This window comes from Oncorhynchus keta, chromosome 25 (assembly GCF_023373465.1).
Source record: "Oncorhynchus keta strain PuntledgeMale-10-30-2019 chromosome 25, Oket_V2, whole genome shotgun sequence".
NCBI lineage: Eukaryota > Metazoa > Chordata > Actinopteri > Salmoniformes > Salmonidae > Oncorhynchus > Oncorhynchus keta.
Genome location: NC_068445.1, coordinates 17,705,004 through 17,723,994, shown reverse-complemented (window position 1 = coordinate 17,723,994; position 18,991 = coordinate 17,705,004). Strand labels below are relative to the sequence as shown.

Sequence of the window (18,991 nt, the reverse complement as noted above, 5' to 3'; positions counted from 1 at the left end):
TCCAAACCCATTGAAAGCCCTCCCTGGTTTGTTACAGGCGGTCAGGTGGTGAACCTGATGAACCAGCGTCTGCAAACAGGCTTCACTGAGGCAGAAGTGCTGCAGATCTTTTGTGACACCTGCGAGGCTGTGGCCCGCCTCCACCAGTGCAAGACGCCAATCATCCATCGAGATCTCAAGGCACGAGCACTTGTCTTCACACACACACACACACACCCTCAGAGTCGACACCCTACTCACACTTGTCCTCTATCTGTTTGTCTTTAATACATGTCCTAGCTGCATATGTGTGTTGCAGCATGAGAAGTGAACCATGAAGTGTATAAATATGTTACACACCATTCAAAGAGCAACTCAGGAGTCACCTGTCTCAGGAGTCATCTGTGTGTCGATCTCCTCTGCAGGTGGAGAATATCCTGCTCCATGACCGGGGACACTACGTGCTGTGTGACTTTGGTAGCGCCACCAACCGCTTCCAGGACCCTCAGGCAGAGGGCGTTCCACTGGTGGAGGAGGAAATCAAGAAGTGAGTGATTCTGAAGAGCTTCACCTCAGCTGCAACACTGAACTCATGGGTGTGGTTTGATAGTTTTAGTCTAGTGAACCAACAAGTACAACAAGTTGGGATGTTGTGGATTTACTGTGCCCTTTGAAGTCCTTCCTAAATGAGTGTGCTCCTTTCCCATCTTAAGGTACACTACTCTGTCATACAGAGCCCCAGAGATGATCAACCTTTACAATGGCATGGTCATCACTACAAAGGCAGACATCTGGGTGAGTTGGCATACTACTGAATCGACATGGGAGATTATGACTGGTTTCTCTCCACTAGAGTTATGTTGGCGTGATGCCAAGTACAGTGTAACTGACTTGCTGGGTTGCAAGTTTTGAGGTAATACAAGGTGTGCTGATGTCCACTGTGCTGTCTCTACAGGCTATGGGCTGCCTACTGTATAAACTGTGCTACTTCACCCTGCCATTTGGGGAGAGCCAGGTGGCCATCTGTGACGGCAGCTTCACTATACCAGACAACTCCCGCTATTCCCCGGACATGCACTGCCTCATCAGTGAGTAGCCATCCTCCCTGTCAACTCCTACTGACTGGTCCATGCATTTGTATGTAAGAGAGTTGTCTTTCTGTCTTTCTCTCTGTGCCCCTTCTCGATTACACAGTGCAAGTCCTTTAGTCCACAGAGAAAGTATTCAGACACCCTGACCTTTTTCATGTTTTGTCATTATAGTTTTTCTCCCCTCGTCAATCTACACACAATAGCCCATAATGAAGCAAAAAACACATTTTTAGACATTTTTGCTAATTTATTCAAAATAAAATAACCTGAAATGTCACATTTACATAAGTATTCAGACCTTTACTCAGTTCTTTGTTGAATCACCTTTGGCAGCGATTACAGCCTCAAGACTTCTTGGGTATGACGCTACAAGCCCGGCACACCTGTATTTGGGCGTTTCTCTCATTATTCTCATCAGATCCTCTCAAGCTTTGTCAGGTTAGATGGGGAGCGTCACTGCACAACTATTTTCAGGTCTCTCCAGAGATGTTTGATTGGGTTCAAGTCCGGGCTCTGGCTGGGCCACTCAAGGACATTCAGAGACTTGTCCCAAAGCCACTCCTGCGTTGTCTTGACTGTGTGCTTAGGGTCGTTGTCCTGTTGGATGTGAATCTTCACACCAGTCTGAGGTCCTCTGTACTTTGCTCCTTTCATCTTTCCCTCGATTCTGACTAGTCTCCCAGTCAGTATGTTGCCACCACCATACTTCACTGTAGGGATGGTGCCAGGTTTCTTCCAGATGTGACGCTTCGCATTCAGGCCAAAGTGAATCAGACCAGAGAATCTTGTTTCTCATGGTCTGAGAGTCCTTTAAGTGCCTTTTGGCAAACTTTAAGCGGGCTGTAATTTGCCTTGTACTGAGTGGCGGCTTCTGTCTGGCCACTCTACCATAAAGGCTTGATTGGTGGAGTGCTGCAGAGATGGTTGTCCTTCTGGAAGGTTCTCCCATCTCCACGGAGGAACTCTGGAGCTCTGTCAGTGTGACCATTGGCTTCTTGGTCACCTTTCTGACCAAGGCCCTTCTCCTCTGATTGCTGAGATTGGCTGGGTGGTAAGCTCTAGGAAGAGTGTTGGTGGTTCCAAACATCTTCAATTTAAGGATGATGGAGGCCACTGTGTTCTTGGGGAGCTTCAATGCTGCAGAAATGTTTTGGTACCCTTCCCCAGATCTGTGCCTCGACACAATCCTGTCTCGGAACTCATGGCTTGGTTTTTGCTTCGACATGCACTGACAACTGTGGGACCTTTATTTTGACAGTTGTGTGCCTTTCCAAATCATGTCCAATCAATTGAAGTTACTACATGTGGACTCGAATCACGTTGTAGAAACATCTAAAGGATGATCAATGGAAACAAGATGCACCTAAGCTCAATTTCGCGTCACTTAGCAAAGGGTCTGAACTAATGTAAATAAACTTTCTGTTTTTATATTTAATAAATGCACATTTCTCTAAAAATCTGTTTTTGCTTTGTCATTATTGGTTATTGTGAGTAGATTTGGGGGGGTTATTTAATCAATTAATCAAGGCTGTAACGTAATCAAATGTGGAAAAAGTCAAAGGGTCTGAATATTTTTCGAATGCACTGTGTCAGTATCATAATTACCAACCATGTTTTCTTCCATTCATCAGGATACATGCTGGAGCCTGACCCAGAGCTGAGACCAGATATCTACCAAGTGTCCCACTTCTCCTTCAGGCTGGCCGGGATAGAATGCCCCATCCGGAACGTACATGTAAGTCACCTCACCCTCAGTAACGACAACAGGACTAGAAAATCTCCCCGGAGACGAAGGTTACAACCAAATAATTCAAAGAGCGAAAGTGTTTAACTTTATTTGAATTGTTACCTTGCCCTCAAATGCCAGATGTAATGTTATTTAATTTCAAATGTAATAAGCTTCCACATTTTACTAAAGTTTTATTCATGTCTAATCTTTTTGGAAAGCAACATAAGTGTAGTGTAAAATGCCAGAGGATGGGGGAACAAGGAGCTTTGTGGTTGTTGCCAGTTGGCTGCCCTCCATCCCCCAGGCCCCTTTGCTTTGCATTGAAGGAGCAATGTCAGCACTCAATCATCTGACACAGCACATTTCAGACGTCATTCCCAGTGGACATTCAAGGCCGATTCATGGAATCTTTAACTGATCATGACATTGCTGCAGTCATGTCATGCAGAAGTTATAATGATAAAGGGTTCTTGTTGCCTCGCTGTGACAAAAGGAAAACCATTACACAAGAAATCGGAGTGAAGCTGATTGATTAAAATTGAGTAACATATATAAGCATACTACTGAAACTCTTCTCACCTTCACAGAACTCTCCTATTCCTACAAAACTCCCTGAACCTATCAGAGCCAGTGACGCTGTGGCCAAAAAGAGTCAATCCAAAGCCAGGTAAGTGAGGGGCATGAAAAACGGGGCTTTTTTATAGTTACAGATGTAAAGCTCCGGCAAAGGATAATCTGGCCTGCCATTCCTCTCCCCTCCCAGGCTCTCAGACCCTGTCCCCACAATGGAGACGTCCATCACGCCCCGTTCACGCCCCAAAGCTGGAGGGGCACAGTCCATAGGCATCCTGCCCATCCAGCCGGCCCTCACCCCACGCAAGAGACCCAACATGGCTGCAGGAGGGACCCAGCCCATAGGTATGCATTAACTACCCTCTGTACCTGCTTTGTTTCTCAGTCAAAGCTTGAACCACAAGGACCTGATGATGTGGTGAGCAGAGAGGTGAGGCCTGCTAGCAGAGGAAGTCTCTTATCCTGTAACAAAACACTCACCAAGTTAGACATCCTGTATTGAGCTTGATGTATTGAACTGTTCCAAGTGTTTGGCTGACATAACATGGCCTTGTAATCCCAGTAGTTCAATTTGTCCGTCCGGACAAGGCTTTAATAGTCTATTAATGAGCCTTTGGAGCCCTTGTAGTCTCTCTGAGCTCTTCTGTCCATCTGCTTGTAATAGAGACAGATAGTAGCTGCAAGCCTGTCTGCTTTAGTCAATTGTTATGTCACCCTTACAAGACCAGCATCTTTTCCCCTGTACTACAGGTGTTTTAGGCACCGCCCAGCCTGCAGTTGCTGTCCAATTAGTCCAGCAGGCCACACCCCCACTGGCTCAGACCGCCCCTTCGCAGCCCATGGCCACGCCCCAGCATCAGCAGGGTCTCTTCATGAAGCAGCAGACTGCAGCCTTCTTTAGCCCACAGCAGCAGACCAACCAGGTGGGCATATTACCTTGTGGTTGGGCTTCTTAACATATCAGAGTATCTTTTTACCATTTGCCAATAATATTAAGCAATTTGTTTTTTATGTATCCGTTTATTACCTTTTAACGTATGATATTTCTATGGAGTGCACTTTTAGCAGGACCTCTGAATGACCTTGTGGTTTTGAATGAAGTTGAATCCAACTGAATAACTTTATTGACTTTCCAGGAACTCTCATCTGATCTGTTCATTAAAATACACTGACATGTCATGTTTAACAAAAATCCAACTGCAAAAATGACAACTTTCATGAAAAGCACGGAACAGAATACTATGCCTCCCATGCCGATCCTCCAGGGCTCTGTGGCTGTGCAGCCCAAAGCTAATCCTGTGGCTGCAGTTGCTCCCCTGCAAAAGCAGCCAGCTGGCCCTGCTTCAGACCTCTCCCCTCCCCCCAATCAGCAGCACCCCCCCAGCTTGCAGCCACAGGACCTGCACTTGACTGACTCTGAGCCCACAGTAACCCCCCTCCCCTCTGGCAGCCTCTGCTGGTCTGTAGGACAGGGAGGGATAACAGGCCCTTTCCCTCTGGCAGCCTGCTGGTCTGTAGGACAGGGAGGGCTAACAGGCCCCTCCCTCTGGCAGCCTGCTGCCTTGTGGGACGGGGAGGGCTAACAAGCCCTTTCCCTCTGGCAGCCTGCTGGTCTGTAGGACAGGGAGGGCTAACAGGCCCCTCCCTCTGGCAGCCTGCTGCCTTGTGGGACAGGGAGAGAACAGGCCCTTCCCCTCTGGCAGCCTGCTGGTCTGTAGGACAGGGAGGGCTAACAGGCCCCTCCCCTCTGGCAGCCTGTTGCCTTGTGGGACAGCGAGGGCTAACAGGCCCCTCCCTTCTGGCAGCCTGCTGCCTTGTGGGACAGGGAGGGATAACAGGCCCTTTCCCTCTGGCTGGTCTGTAGGACAGAGAGGGCTAACAGGCCCCTCCCTCTGGCAGCCTGCTGCCTTGTGGGACGGGGAGGGCTAACAAGCCCGTCCCCTCTGGCAGCCTGCTGCCTTGTGGAACAGGGAGGGTTAACAGGCCCGTCCCCTCTGGCTGCCTTGTGGGACAGGGAAGGCTAACAGGCCCGTCCCCTCTGGCAGCCTGCTGGTCTGTAGGACAGGGAGGGCTAACAGGGCCCTCTCCTCTGGTAGCCTGCTGGTCTGTAGGACAGGGAGGGCTAACAGGCCCCTCCCCTCTGGCAGCCTGCTGGTCTGTAGGACAGGGAGGGCTAACAGGCCCCTCCCCTCTGGCAGCCTGCTGGTCTATAGGACAGGGAGGGCTAACAGGCCCTGACTCTCTGTCTGGGTCCTTAGAATCTAGCTAATCACCTAACACTGAAGACAGCCATTTCATGCTTTGCTAGTGATCAAATAGGATTCAGAAGCTGTCTAGCTGCTTCTCCTTTCACTGTAGTTATAATGTTTAAAGTTGTCATGAAACGTCTGTCAGTGGAACCTGTCAACACTCAGTTCTGTCTCCTTTAGAATGTATTGTTCTAAATCCAATATGAATCAATAACATCCTGAAAACCATCCTTTGGTACTTTGCCACTAATTAACCATGTCTTTTCACTAACCAATAGAATAGCTAATCAACTTGAATCAGCCTGTAATTTTCTTCTTTCTCTCACTGATATTGATATTTGGTGTGATAAGAAAATTATCTCCATATTAAACCCTTTCTCTCGCTCTCTCCTCCCAGCATCTGGCTCCTGGACGTGGGCTCCACAAGGTTGGCACCCTGACACCCCCCTCCTCCCCAAAGATGCCCCCCCGAGGCAGTCACAGACGCATCCTGAGTGACGTCACCCACAGTGCTGTGTTTGGGGTCCCAATCAGCAAGTCAACCCAGCTACTGCAGGCGGCTGCAGCCGAGGCCAGCCTCAACAAGTCCAAGTGAGCTGAATTAACCCATCTCAATGAACTGAGGAATCAACTGTCCATTCATTAGAGAGAGAGAACAAACAAACACACAGGCATTCATTCAGAGAACCCTTTAAACACTCCCTTTTATAGTTCAACACAGGAATAAACAGCCCTTTCAATCTACAAATAACTCGATAGTCTTTTTAATCACCCATATTTGTATGCATGTTTTATATTTGGCACATACTTGTTTGTACTTGAGATAAATGAAATGGGTGGTTTCCACTGCAACCTTTTGTGTTTTCCTGTGTGTGTTGTAGGTCAGCAAGCACCACCCCCTCTGGCTCCCCCTGCTCCTCCCAGCAGAGTGTGTACCAGCCAGGGGAGGGTGGTGCCCAGACAGCCCCCTCTGTACCCACTGGCAGCTGGAACCCTTTTGGTGATGACAACTTCTCCAAGCTCTCTGCAGAGGAGCTGCTCAACAAGGACTTTGCCAAGCTGGCCGAGAGTAAGACCACAAACTCCAGTCTGTGTATAGACATCTACAAGCCCAATGGATAGATAGGTAAATTATCAGAGGTGATGTTGTTTTCTAATTGTGTTTGTCTTTATGACAGCTACAACAGGGGAGAGGGCCAGCCTCTCCACAGAGAACCTCATCTCAGGGCTGCAGCCTGTCTCTGCTGCTGGGGCCACATGCAAGGCTTGCCCAGGTAAGACCCCACGTGTTCACCTTCCTCTCTCTCCCTGTGTCATACAGACGTCATTATCCCTCTCCCTCATCTCTACATATTTCCCATGTGGGGTCCTTGTGATTTTATCTGCCGGCTTCTTCTCTTTAAATCTTTATTTTGAAGGCAGATGTTTCTCCAGCTCTGTAGAATTCTTTCATAGAGGTGTATCGGTCTGAGCTGTTAAGTGAACCTCTCCAACCTTACTATGAGAATTTTCTATGCCCAACCCAAATCCAATTACTGTTGTGTCATTTGTTCTCCTCAGCGCTGTTGTCCTCTTACATCTTGTTGACTTTCTATTAGATTAGTAACTGTCATAACCTGACCATCCTGTCTTCTCCAACATCCTTCCTCTCCCTATTCTCCTGCTTTCTCTCCTCCTTTCTCTCGTTCTCCCTGTGTAATGTTAAGCTGAGAGAACTGCTGACATCCTGGGTTTGGATGCAGACTCAGCGATGTTGAGTGTCCCGGACCCCTTTAATGCCCTCTCCCTCTCTGACACCACAGGTAACGCCCTTTCCCAGCATGCAACATTGTTGTGGAATGTGTTAGGTTCCACTTCTCAGTCCTGCCAGGATCCATACTTTACCATTAATCCTCCATCCAGTGTGTTTCAATTCCTGCACATAGATGTTCCGGAGACACTCATGTTGGTGGATTGTATGTGTCCTATATCTAATGTTTAAAGCCATTGTTTATAACATGAGTCTGGGGTGACATGGCTTTGCTCATTAGTCCTATTGTCCCTGTCCTGTTAGTGTCATTGAGTTCCTATGAATAGAGACCTTAGCTGGATCGCCTCACACTTGTGGACCCGTGCCTCTGACTACTGTTGCTTGGTTACCTGAAGGACACATTCTCCTTTGTTAATCGGATTGCTGTTCCTCTGGAGGTGTCTGCTTTAGAATGCCTCTGTCACTGAGAACATTGGGAAAGTTCAGCATCACATCTGAGCTCTTATTTCAGTTGGTAGTTGATTGCTTTTCAAAATGGCTCTGGGGCAATACTCTATCCTCAGTTTGTCTTAGCCCGGGCTAGGCTATTCCCTGTATGGCCCACATAATCGCTCCAATGACAGTCAGTGGATGCCAGTGTTGTCAGTTAGTGGGGACTGAGCTGAGGGGTTAAAAGGCTGTCTGCGGCTGTTACATAATCTGGGTGTGGTTAATCTTTTCTGTCCTCTCCCCACACACACAGTCTTCTACACAGGGCACAAACAGAGTGAGAGCACTGAGGATTTACTGGCACACAGCACTGGTAGAGCCTACAACAGGAACTGCACCCCTGCTGTTGGGAAAGCACTGCACAGTGTCTACAGGAGTTCATATAGCCACAGGCCAGATGTAAAGCCCTTTCAGAAGGAATGGCCATACTGTCTAGTCTAGTTATTCAATTCTCATATGAAATGTGAGAAAGCGATTGGAAAGAGAACCCGTTTCCTTACAGTGCATGCTGCTGTTATATGGTGCCGCAAGAGCAGTACACCAGAGCCATACAGCTACACTGAACAAAAATATATAAACACAACATGACACAATTTCAAGGATTTTACTGAGTTACAATTCATATAAATAATTAATTAGGCCCTAATATATGGATTTCACATGACTGGGAATACAGATATGCATCTGTTGGTCACAGATAGGGCTGTTGCGGTGAGCGTATTACCGCCACACCGGCGGTCACGAGTCATGACGGCAGTCAAATTCCACATGACAGTTTAGTCACGGAAATTAGGCTTCTACAAGCTCTGATGTTGCTGATGGGCATTAGTAGCCTACTAAACATGCTAACTGCCTGGTACTCAGCACTATAATGTCCCTCTAATCACTCTTACATCAATGAAAATGTATTTGAAAATCTAATCAAACATTTCATGAGAGCCCATGAGCTAATTTTGCGCAACATTTCTATAGGCTATGAAATTGCGGGAGAAAACAGAGTGATGGCCTCTAATAATAAGACATGGATCCCATCAGCTTTCTATAGACTAGGCCTACTGTATTTTTTTTCTCAACTTTCCTAATATTAGGCACATTGCTTATATTTATAACAGGAGTAATGCCTACCTGGCTGGAATTAAAATAAACCATGATGAAAAGCATCCTCCATTCGATATTTAAGTGCACAGATGACGTACAGTTGAAGTTGGGAAGTTTCCATACATCTTAGCCAAATACATTTAAACTCCGTTTTTCACAATTCCTGACATTTAATCTTAGTAAAAATTATATGTTTTAGGTCAGTTAGGATCACCACTTTATTTTAAGAATGTGAAATGTCAGAATAATAATAGATTTATTTCAGCTTTTATTTCTTTCATCACATTCCCAGTGGGTCAGACGTTTACACACACTCAATTACAAATACAATTAGTATTTCGTAGCATTGCCTTTTAAATTGTTCAACTGGGTCAAACGTTTTGTGTAGGCTTCCACAAGCTTCCTACAATAAGTTGGGTGAATTTTGGCCCATTCCTCCTGACAGAGCTGGTGTAACTGAGTCAGGTTTGTAGGCCTCCTTGCTCGCACATGTTTTTTCAGTTCTGCCCACACATTTTCTGTAGGTTTGAGGTCAGGGCTTTGTGATGGCCACTCCAATACCTTGACTTTGTTGTCCTTAAGCCATTTTGCCACAACTTTGGAAGTATGCTTGGGGTCATTGTCCATTTGGAAGACCCATTTGCAACCAAGCTTTAACTTCCTGACTGATGTCTTGAGATGTTGCTTCAATATATCCACACAATTTTCCTGGCTCATGATGCCATCTATTTTGTGAAGTGCACCAGTCCCTCCTGCAGCAGAGTACCCCCACAACATGATGCTGCCACCCATGTGCTTCAAGGTTGGGATGGTGTTCTTCGGGCTTGCAAGCCTCCCCCTTTTTCCTCCAAACATAACGATGGTCATTATGGCCAAAAAGTTTTATTTTTGTTTCATCAGACACGAGGACATTTCTCCAAAAAGTACGGTCTTTGTCCCGCAGTTGCAAACCGTAGTCTGGCTTTTTTATGGCGGTTTTGGAGCAGTGGCTTCTTCCTTGCTGAGCGTTCTTTCAGGTTATGTGGATATAGATACTTTTGTACCTGTTTCCTCCAGCATCTTCACAAGGTCCTTTGCTGTTGTTCTGGGATTTTTTTGCACCACAGTAGTTAATCTCTAGGAGACAGAATGTGTCTCCTTCCTGAGCGGTATGACGCCTGCGTGGTCCCATGGTGTTTATACTTGCGTACTATTGTTTGTACAGATGAACGTGGTACCTTCAGGCATTTGTAAATTGCTCCCAAGGATGAACCAGACCTTTTGGAGGTCGATAATATTTTCTCAGATCTTGGCTGATTTCTTTTTATTTGCCCATGATGTCAAGCAAAGATTGGTTTACTTTCGGCGCCGACAGAGATGGCCGCCTCGCTGATATGCATTATTTAGTTTTTTTTATGTGATCAGTATAGCATCAGTATAGAGACAAAGTAGAGTGGCAATTCAACGGCTCAGACACGAGAGGTATGTGGCAGGGTCTACAGTCAATCACGGACTACAAAAGGAAAACCAGCCCCATCGCGGACCACGATATCTTGCTCCCAGATAACCAAAAGACTTCTTTGCTCACTTTGAGGACATCACAGTACCACTGTATCACAGTACAAATGCGCTTTTGTTAAATCATCACCCGTTTGGCGAAGTTGAAGTGGGCTGTGATTCGATGATATATTAACAGGCACCGCATTGATTATATGCAATGCGGAACAAGCTAGTTAACCTAGTAATATCATCAACCATGTGTAGTTAACTATTGATTATGTGAAGATTGTTTTTTATAAGATAAGTTTAATGGTAGCTAGCAACTTACCTTGGCTCCTTGCAGCCACAAGGTCCTGTTGATGCTGCACTCGCGTAACAGGTGATCAGCCTGCCACACAGTCTCCTCGTGGATTTCAATGTAATCGGCGTCCAAAGAGGCCGTTTACCGATTGTTATGAAAACTTGAAATCGTCCCTAATTAATCGGCCATGCCGATTTTAATAGGTCGACCTCTAGTTTGAACACTATTTGCCTCATGCAGCACAACACATCTCCTTCCCATAGAGTTGATCAGGCTGTTGATTGTGGCCTGTGGAATGTTGTCCCACTCCTCTTCAATGGCTGTGCGAAGTTCCTAGATATTGGCGGGAACTGGAACAGGCTGCTGTACACGTCGATCCAGAGCATCCCAAATATGCTCAATGGTTGACATGTCTAATGAATATGCAGACCATGGAAGAACTGGGACTTTTTCAGCTTCCAAGAATTGTGTACAGATCCATGCGACATGGGGCCATGCGTTATCATGCTTAAACATGGAGGTGATGGTGGTGGATAAATGGAATGATATCTCTGTGTATTCAAATTGCCATTGATAAAATGCAATTGTGTTCGTTGTACGTAGCTTATGCCTGCCCATACCATAACCCCGCCACCATCTGCCCGGTACAGTTGAAACCGCGATTAATCCGTGAAGAGCACACTTCTCCAGTGTGACACTGGCCATTTGAAGGTGAGCATTTGCCCACTGAAGTTGGTTATGACACCGATCTGCAGTCAGGTCAAAACCCTGGTGAGGAAGATAAGCATGCTGATTAGCTTCCCTGAGACCCGTTTCTGACAGTTTGTGCAGAAATTCTTCAGTTGTGCAAACCCACAGTTGTAGTTAACTAGTGATTATGTGAAGATTGATTGTTTTTTTATAAGATAAGTTTAATGGTAGCTAGCAACTTACCTTGGCTCCTTGCAGCCACGAGGTCCTTTTGATGCTGCACTAGCGTAACAGATGGTCAGCCTGTGGCTGGTTTCAGTCGATCCCGCAGGGGAAGATGCTGGATGTGGAGATCCTGGGCTGGCGTAATTATACGTGGTCCGTGGTTTTGAGGACGGTTGGCGGCACTGCTAATTTCCCTAAAACAACATTGGCGGTATGGTAGAGAAATGAACATGCAACAGCTCTGGTGGACATTCCTGCAGTCAGTTGTGGCATTGTGCTGTGTGACCTTTTATTGTCCCCAGCAGAAGGTGCACCTGTGTAATGATCATGATGTTTAATCAGCTTCTTGATATGCCACACCTGTCAGGTGGATGGATTATCTTGGCAATGGAAAAATACTCACTAACAGGGATGTAAACAAATGTGTGCACAACATTGGAGCGAAATTAGCTTTTTGTGCATATGAAACATTTGAACTTTAATTTCAGCTCATGAAACATGGGATCAACACTTTACATGTTGCATTTATATTTTTGTTCAGCATAAATAAAGCTCTGGAGTTCAGACTTTGTGTCATAGCAGTTTATCATTGACCTGTGACCTATGACCTCTATCCCTTTAGTAAAGGGGGCAAATGGGCAGCTGTGCTGTGTCATATTCTGAGCCCCCTGCCCCAGGTCCTCTGCCCCCCTGTCTCTCCATAGCAGCCAGTGACCTGTAAGTATGTATGGAGTTTAGGTTTTGACCCAGAAGATACTTACTCACATGCATGCACCTGGTTTGCACTGTTTGGATGCACTAACCTGCTGGAGAGGCACATCCTGAAGGCAGTCCTCCTGATTTGTCTGTGGCACGGTGCTGGGACACCCAGCAAAGTTACTTATTAACAAGGATGCTGTCAGTCAGGTGTCTAACAGTGCTGACTGATCCAACACTTGTCAGTGATGAAAGTGGAGAAGAGGCGTGTAAAGACGGTCAGTGATGTAGGCCTAGTATGTGGAATGGTGCTATGGTAGCTAACCTTTTTTGTTGAGTGAGGCTGAAATTTTGCTCTTTAGTCCGTCAACTAATGAGCCAATAAATATGAAATACTGACTAGCTGCTGTGTGTTTGTATTCGTCTCCACATCGTTGGTTGGTGGGATGGAATGATGTGTTTGTGATTTAAGGCAAGCAGTCCTTTTGAAGGCATGCTGTTTTTCTCCAATACTTGTTTGACATGAATGGTATTACCCGCCTGAAATTAACATGTCCTTTACTCAAGCATGGTCTGTGCACTTTGTCCTCACCCTAGGAGTGATTTAGTTTTTCCTAACCTTCGAATGTGCCTGCTGAAGGAGTAAAGGAAAAGACCGGTGTCTTCATATCATTCCTCATGGCAAAATACCCGGCCAATAGAATGACTTTGCAAACGGTACCAACTAATTCTCACCTTGATAGTATAACGATCATGTTCTCATTTGTACTTAGATGAGCCTAGTGTACGTACAGTGCATTCGGAAAGTTTTCAGACCCCTTCACTTTTTCCACATTTTGTTATGTTACAGCCTTATTCTAAAATGGATTAAATAAAACATTTTCCTCATCAATCTTCACACAATACCCCATAATGACACAGTGAAAACAGGTTTTTAGAAAATTGTGCTAATTTATAAAAAATAAAAAAAAGAGGTATTCAGACCCTTTGCTATGAGACTCAAAATTGAGCTCAGGTGCATCCTGTTTCCATTGATCGTCCTTGAGATGTTTCTACAACTTGATTGGAGTCCACCTGTGGTAAATTCAATTGATTGGATATGATTTTGAAAGGCACACACCTGTGTATATAAGCACAGTTGACAGGACATGTCAGAGCAAAAACCAAGCCATGAGGTTGAAGGAATTATCCATAGAGCTCTGAGCCAGGATTATGTAGTGGCACAGATCTGGGGAAGGGCACCAAAACATTTCTGCAGCATTGAAGGACCCCAAGAACACAGTGGCCTACATCATTCTTAAATGGAAGAAATTTGGAGCCACCAAGACTCTTCCTAGATCTGTCCCTCTGGCCAAACTGAGCAATCGGAGGAGAATGGCCTTGATCAAGGAGGTGACCAAGAACCCGATGGTTACTCTGACAGAGCTCCAGAGTTCCTCTGTGGAGATGGGAGAACCTTCCAGAAGAACAACCATTTCTGCACCAACCAGGCCTTTATGGTAAATTGGCCAGATGGAAGCCACTCCTCAGTAAAAGGGACATGACAGCCTACTTTAAAAAAAATATATTTAACCTTTAACTAGGCAAGTCAGTTAAAAGCAAATTCTTATTTTCAATGACTGCCTTCCCCAGCCAAACCCAGACAAACCAGGGTCTGTAGTGGCGCCTCTAGCACTGAGATGCAGTGCCTTAGACCACTGCGCCACATGGGAGCCCACTTGGAGTTTGCCTACTTTGAACCATGGTGGTGGCAGCATCATACTGTGGGGATGTTTTCAGGTGACAGGGACTGGGAGACTAGTCAGGATTGAGGGAAAGATGAATGGACCAAAGTACAGAGAGATCCTTGATGAAAACATGCTCCAGATTGCTCAGGACCTCAGACTGGCGAAGGTTCACCTTCCAACAGGACAAGGACCTTATCCACACAGCCAAGACAACGCAGGAGTGGCTTTGGGAAAAGTCTCAATGTCCTTGAGTGGCCCGGTATTGAACCCGATTGAACATCTCTTTAGAGACCTGAAAATAGCTGTGCAGCGATGCTCCCCATCCAACCTGACAGAGCTTGGGAGGATCTGCAGAGAAGAATGGGAGAAGCTCCAAAATACAGGTGTGCCAAGCTTGTAGCGTCATACCCAAGAAGACTCGAGGCTGTAATCAAAGCCAAAAGTGCTTCAACAAAAAGTACTGAGTAAAAGGTCTGAACACTTATGTAAATGTCATATTTCTGTTTTTTTTTTTTTTTTTTTTCAAAAATGCCAAACAGTTTTTGCTTTTTCATTATGGGATATTGTGTGTAGACTGATGAGGGGGAAAAATATTCAATCAATTTTAGAATAAGGCTAACGTAACAATGTGGAATAAGTAAAGGGGCCTGAATACTTTCCGAATGCACTGCATCTTCCCTTGTCCTCAGTCCTACATCATCGTCTCCCTTTTTCTCTCCCTGCTCATCTTTTTCTAATGCACATTCCCTTCTCTCTTTCAATGCCTTCCTCCCTGTCCTCTCCTCTCGTCGCCCCTGTTCCTCTCACAGAGAAGCTGATTGAGGGACTGAAGTCCCCTGAGATATCTCTGCTGCTCCCTGACCTTTTACCCCTGGCTGACCCCTTCAGCAGCTCTGCAGAGGGCAACAGCAATGGTAACAGGCTCTTCTGCCTGTCTGCATGCCTTCCTCTCCCCTTCCTGTATCCACTCCACACATGAGAGATGTTTCCGGTTGTTTATGAACTGAAGTCCGTCTCATCTACCTTTATTCTCTGGAGCTGGGAGCTCTTTGGTTTCCTCTCTCTTCTCATTCATTTCCTTATCTGACCGTGTCTCCTACTCTTTCATCAGCAGTGAAGGCTGAGATGTGTGTGGACTCTCTCATCCCGGGCCTGGATACAGTCTCAGCCAACCTGCCAGGTTAGTGCCCTGTACTGTACCTTACCACACATTTGTGTCAACCTTAAATAATATAGGCAATGTTATTACATTATCACTTGGCTTGCATTAATTAATATGACGTGTGCTCTGTGTGGTGCCACAAGGTAATGAGTTATTGGGATAACACTAAGATTGAATGTTTTTTTTTTCTGGCACCAACATCATACAGGGATATGGTTCTTAGTTCAGGAGCTCTGTTGCTGTTTCCTTTGTTAACTATTGCTTGGTGTTGAAAGGACCAGGTAATTTATCAGTAACCTGCGCAAACATACCCTGCCAAGGATAGCTGACAGGTTTCCCTGCACCAAATTAATATTCCCTGTCGCCATTTCTTCAATGCTGTCCACTAAACTGTCTGGAACGGTTGTGACAGTGGGTGTCTAGGTTTATTGCAATGATCCGTTGCCATGATGTACTCTTGAGGGCGACCAGGAAAACATTTCCAGTGCACTTTTAATTAGAATTGCTGATTCTGCTCCAGATAAACTTGAGCACAGTGTGAATATTTGTCTCATGACTGACATTCCTCAGTGAAAGTAGGCTGGATCTGGAGGCAAGGCCGCTACTGCTGAGCGATAGAGCGTGTCTGCTGCCCCTGAGATTGACCTCTCAACATCATGCAGTAGGCAGTTTTTCCCTCCTCTCCCACCTTTTGGTAGTAGTGTCAATCTGCTCCTCTAGAGGGCACCAATGGTCCTGTCATTGGTCCAACTCCTACATAGAGCAAAGTACCACTACTAGTTTGGGGTTTGTTCAGGGGATATCTACTTTGAGGATGGACATACAGTACCAGTCAAAAGTTTGGAAGCACCTACTCATTCCAGGGTCTGTCTTGATTTTATTTTTGTACTATTTTCTACATTGTAGAATAATAGTGAAGGAATCAAATCTATGAAATAACACATATGGAATAATGTAGTAACCAACAAAGTGTTAAACATATCAAAATATATTTTATATTTGAGATTGTTCAAAGTAGCCACCCTTTACCGTGATAACAGCTTTGCACACTCTTGGCATTCTCTCAACCAACTTCATGAGGTAATCACCTGGAATGCATTTCAATTAACAGGTGTGCCTTGTAAAAAGTTAATATGTGGACTATCATTCCTTCTTAATGTGTTTGAGCCAATCAGTTGTGTTGTGACAAGGTAGGGGTAATATACAGAAGATGGCTGTATTTGGTAAAAGATCAAATCCATATTATGGCAAGAACAGCTCAAATAAGCAAAGAGGAATGACAGTCCATTATTTTAAGATATGGTCAGTCAATCTGGAAAATGTCAAGAACTTTTAAAGTTAATTCAAGTGCAGTCGCAAAAACCATCAAGCACTATGAATAAACTGGCGCTCATGAGGACCGCCACAGGAATGGAAGACACAGAGTTACCTCTACTGCAGAGGATAAGTTCATTAGTTTTAACAGAACCTCCGATAGCACCCAAATAAATGCTTCAGAGTTTAAGTAACAGACACATCTCAACATCAACTGTTCAGAGGAGACTGCGTGAGTCAGGCCTTCATGGTCATATTCGTGAAAAGAAACCACTACTAAAGGAAACCAATCATAATAAAAGACGTGCTTAGACCAAGAGACACTCGCAATGGACATTAGATTGGTGGAAATCTGTCCTTTGGTTTGGTGAGTCCAAATTTGAGATTTTTGGTTCCGACCGCCGTGTCTTTGTGAAACGCAGAGTAGATGAATTGATGATCTCTGCATGAGCGGTTCCCACCGTGAAGCATGGAGGAGGTATGATGGTGTGGGGGTGCTTTTCTGGTGGCACTCAGTGATTTTATTTAGAATTCAAGGCACACTTAACCAGCATGGCTACCACAGAATTCTGCAGTGATACGCCATCCCAACTGGTTTGCGCTTAGTGGGACTATCATTTGTTTTTCAACAGGACAATGACCCAACACACCTCCAGACTGTGTAAGGGCTATTTGACCAAGAAGGGGAGTGATGGAGTGCTGCATCAGATGACCTGGCCTACACAATCACCCAACCTCAACCCAATTGAGATGGTTTGGGATGAGTTGGACCGCAGAGTGAAGGAAAAGCAGCCAACAAGTGCTCAGCATATGTGGGAACTCCTTCAAGATGGTTGGAAAAGCATTCGAGGTGAAGCTGGTTAAGAGTGCAAAGCTGTCAAGGCAATTTCGTAGTTTTGATGTCTTCACTATTATTCTACAATGTAGACAATAGTGCAAATAAAGAAAACCCCTTGAAGGAGTAGGTGTCTCCAAACTTTTGACTGGTACTGTATTTCTGAGAGTATGAAGCTCATTTTGGTCTAAACTATTTTCTGTGCTTAGGCTAATGGGTTTTCATTTTCGTTCCTTATTCCTCCCTCCATCTTAACCCCTGGCCTCCGCTCCCTCAGACTCTCTGGCTGGAGAGGACTCTCTGCTGGGCTGCTCTCTGCTGTCTCACACATCCACCCCTGGGGATCAAACTATCTGTGCACCACCCTCCTCCTGCTCCTCTGCCCCTCCTGGCTCTGCTTCCTGTCTGGACAAGCTAGCTCCAGTCTCATTTGGCACTGCTCAGACATCTGCTGGTAAGACCTCTCTCCAGCTGTCATATATTGTATACCTGTGGTGAAACTCCTCACAGAAAGTCTGACCTCTGATCACAGTACCACAGACCTGCAATATCACTCAGCTGTAATACCAAGTCAGACTACTAATATATACATGTTCAAAGCCAAGCAACCTTTGAATGGATGATGTTAAACTACCCGGTTAACTATCATATTACTCATATCAACATGAACTATATCATTTCAACTGGGGAATGAGATATTGAGACAGACATGTTGGCAGCCTGTATCAAAGGGCCCTTTTCTTTGTAGCGCTATACAGCTGCCACAACATTGTGGGACCTTCTGCAGACCCTTGACTCATTTACAAAAGCCACATCAGATGCATGGCTTAGTACTAATGCTATGACTGCTCTGGCTGCGTCTGTCTCTGTACTCCCTGCACTCTCCCCTCCTCCTCCCCCCTTGCTCTCTTCTGGGCTGCGCTAACCTCCCCCTCCATCACCCCTTCACCTCCTCTCCTCCACCTGCAGAATCTGCTTACCTCATGTTGGGCTTCCAGCCACCCGAGGCTGGGGAGAAGGGCACTGAGGACGAGTTTGACCCCATCCCTGTGCTCATCTCCAAACACTCCAACAACCAAGGTATGTAAGGCAGGCCAGCAGTGTGTAGATAGGGTTGGATCTATGTGTCTCATTGATCCACACAGAGGATCAAAGTACTGTTCTGTATGAGCTGTCTTCCTCAACCCACATAACTGCCACGGGACCACGAATGAGCACAGCCATTACTGAGAAACCCTAGCTAACACCTTAGTTCATCACTTACACCTGCTGAGAGCAACCACGGCTGGATGTGCTGTAACATTAACTAGCCCTCCCCATCCTAGCATGATTTCACATCAGTGTGTTTCTCATTTGACTTTTCACTGGTTGAACTTTGCCAATAAGAATTGGCAGTTCCTATCAACGGCAGGCACCATTGTGCAGTTGTTTTATACAGTCTCAGAACAGAAGCACCAAAGGCAGAGCATTAAGCCATCTTTTAAGAGTAGTGTCTTCTAGAGGTTAGGACGACATACAAGATGTCCTCCTCCCAGCACTCTTTCCCTGAAATGCTGCGGCTGCATATAGATAATCTTGGCTTACCCTCTCTCTTTTCTTCTCTT

The 18,991-nt window shown here is 45.6% G+C and overlaps 1 protein-coding gene across 14 annotated transcripts in view; it reads left to right on the top strand.

The window, feature by feature from the left end:
* LOC118358332 (AP2-associated protein kinase 1-like) overlaps positions 1–18,991 on the top strand; it is a 48,359-nt gene that overhangs the window by 20,824 nt on the left and 8,544 nt on the right. For 4 of the 14 annotated variants that reach the window (XR_008078897.1, XR_008078896.1, XM_035736023.2 and 1 more), the window contains exons 4-19: positions 38–180; positions 405–526; positions 693–774; positions 935–1,067; positions 2,702–2,805; positions 3,387–3,466; positions 3,563–3,717; positions 4,123–4,295; positions 6,019–6,212; positions 6,503–6,690; positions 6,800–6,895; positions 7,328–7,423; positions 14,886–14,990; positions 15,188–15,256; positions 17,665–17,841; positions 18,357–18,467. Coding sequence is in view for 12 of the 14 variants with exons in the window: in XM_035736023.2 (XP_035591916.1) it covers positions 38–180; positions 405–526; positions 693–774; positions 935–1,067; positions 2,702–2,805; positions 3,387–3,466; positions 3,563–3,717; positions 4,123–4,295; positions 6,019–6,212; positions 6,503–6,690; positions 6,800–6,895; positions 7,328–7,423; positions 14,886–14,990; positions 15,188–15,256; positions 17,665–17,841; positions 18,357–18,467 (2,028 nt within the window). In the remaining 2 variants the exon portion in view is untranslated. Of the gene's footprint in view, positions 1–37; positions 181–404; positions 527–692; positions 775–934; positions 1,068–2,701; positions 2,806–3,386; positions 3,467–3,562; positions 3,718–4,122; positions 4,296–6,018; positions 6,213–6,502; positions 6,691–6,799; positions 6,896–7,327; positions 7,424–14,885; positions 14,991–15,187; positions 15,257–15,808; positions 17,179–17,664; positions 17,842–18,356; positions 18,468–18,991 lie in introns of those variants that run through there. The other 10 variants (XM_035736024.2, XM_035736026.2, XM_035736025.2 and 7 more) reach the window with 10 other exon arrangements.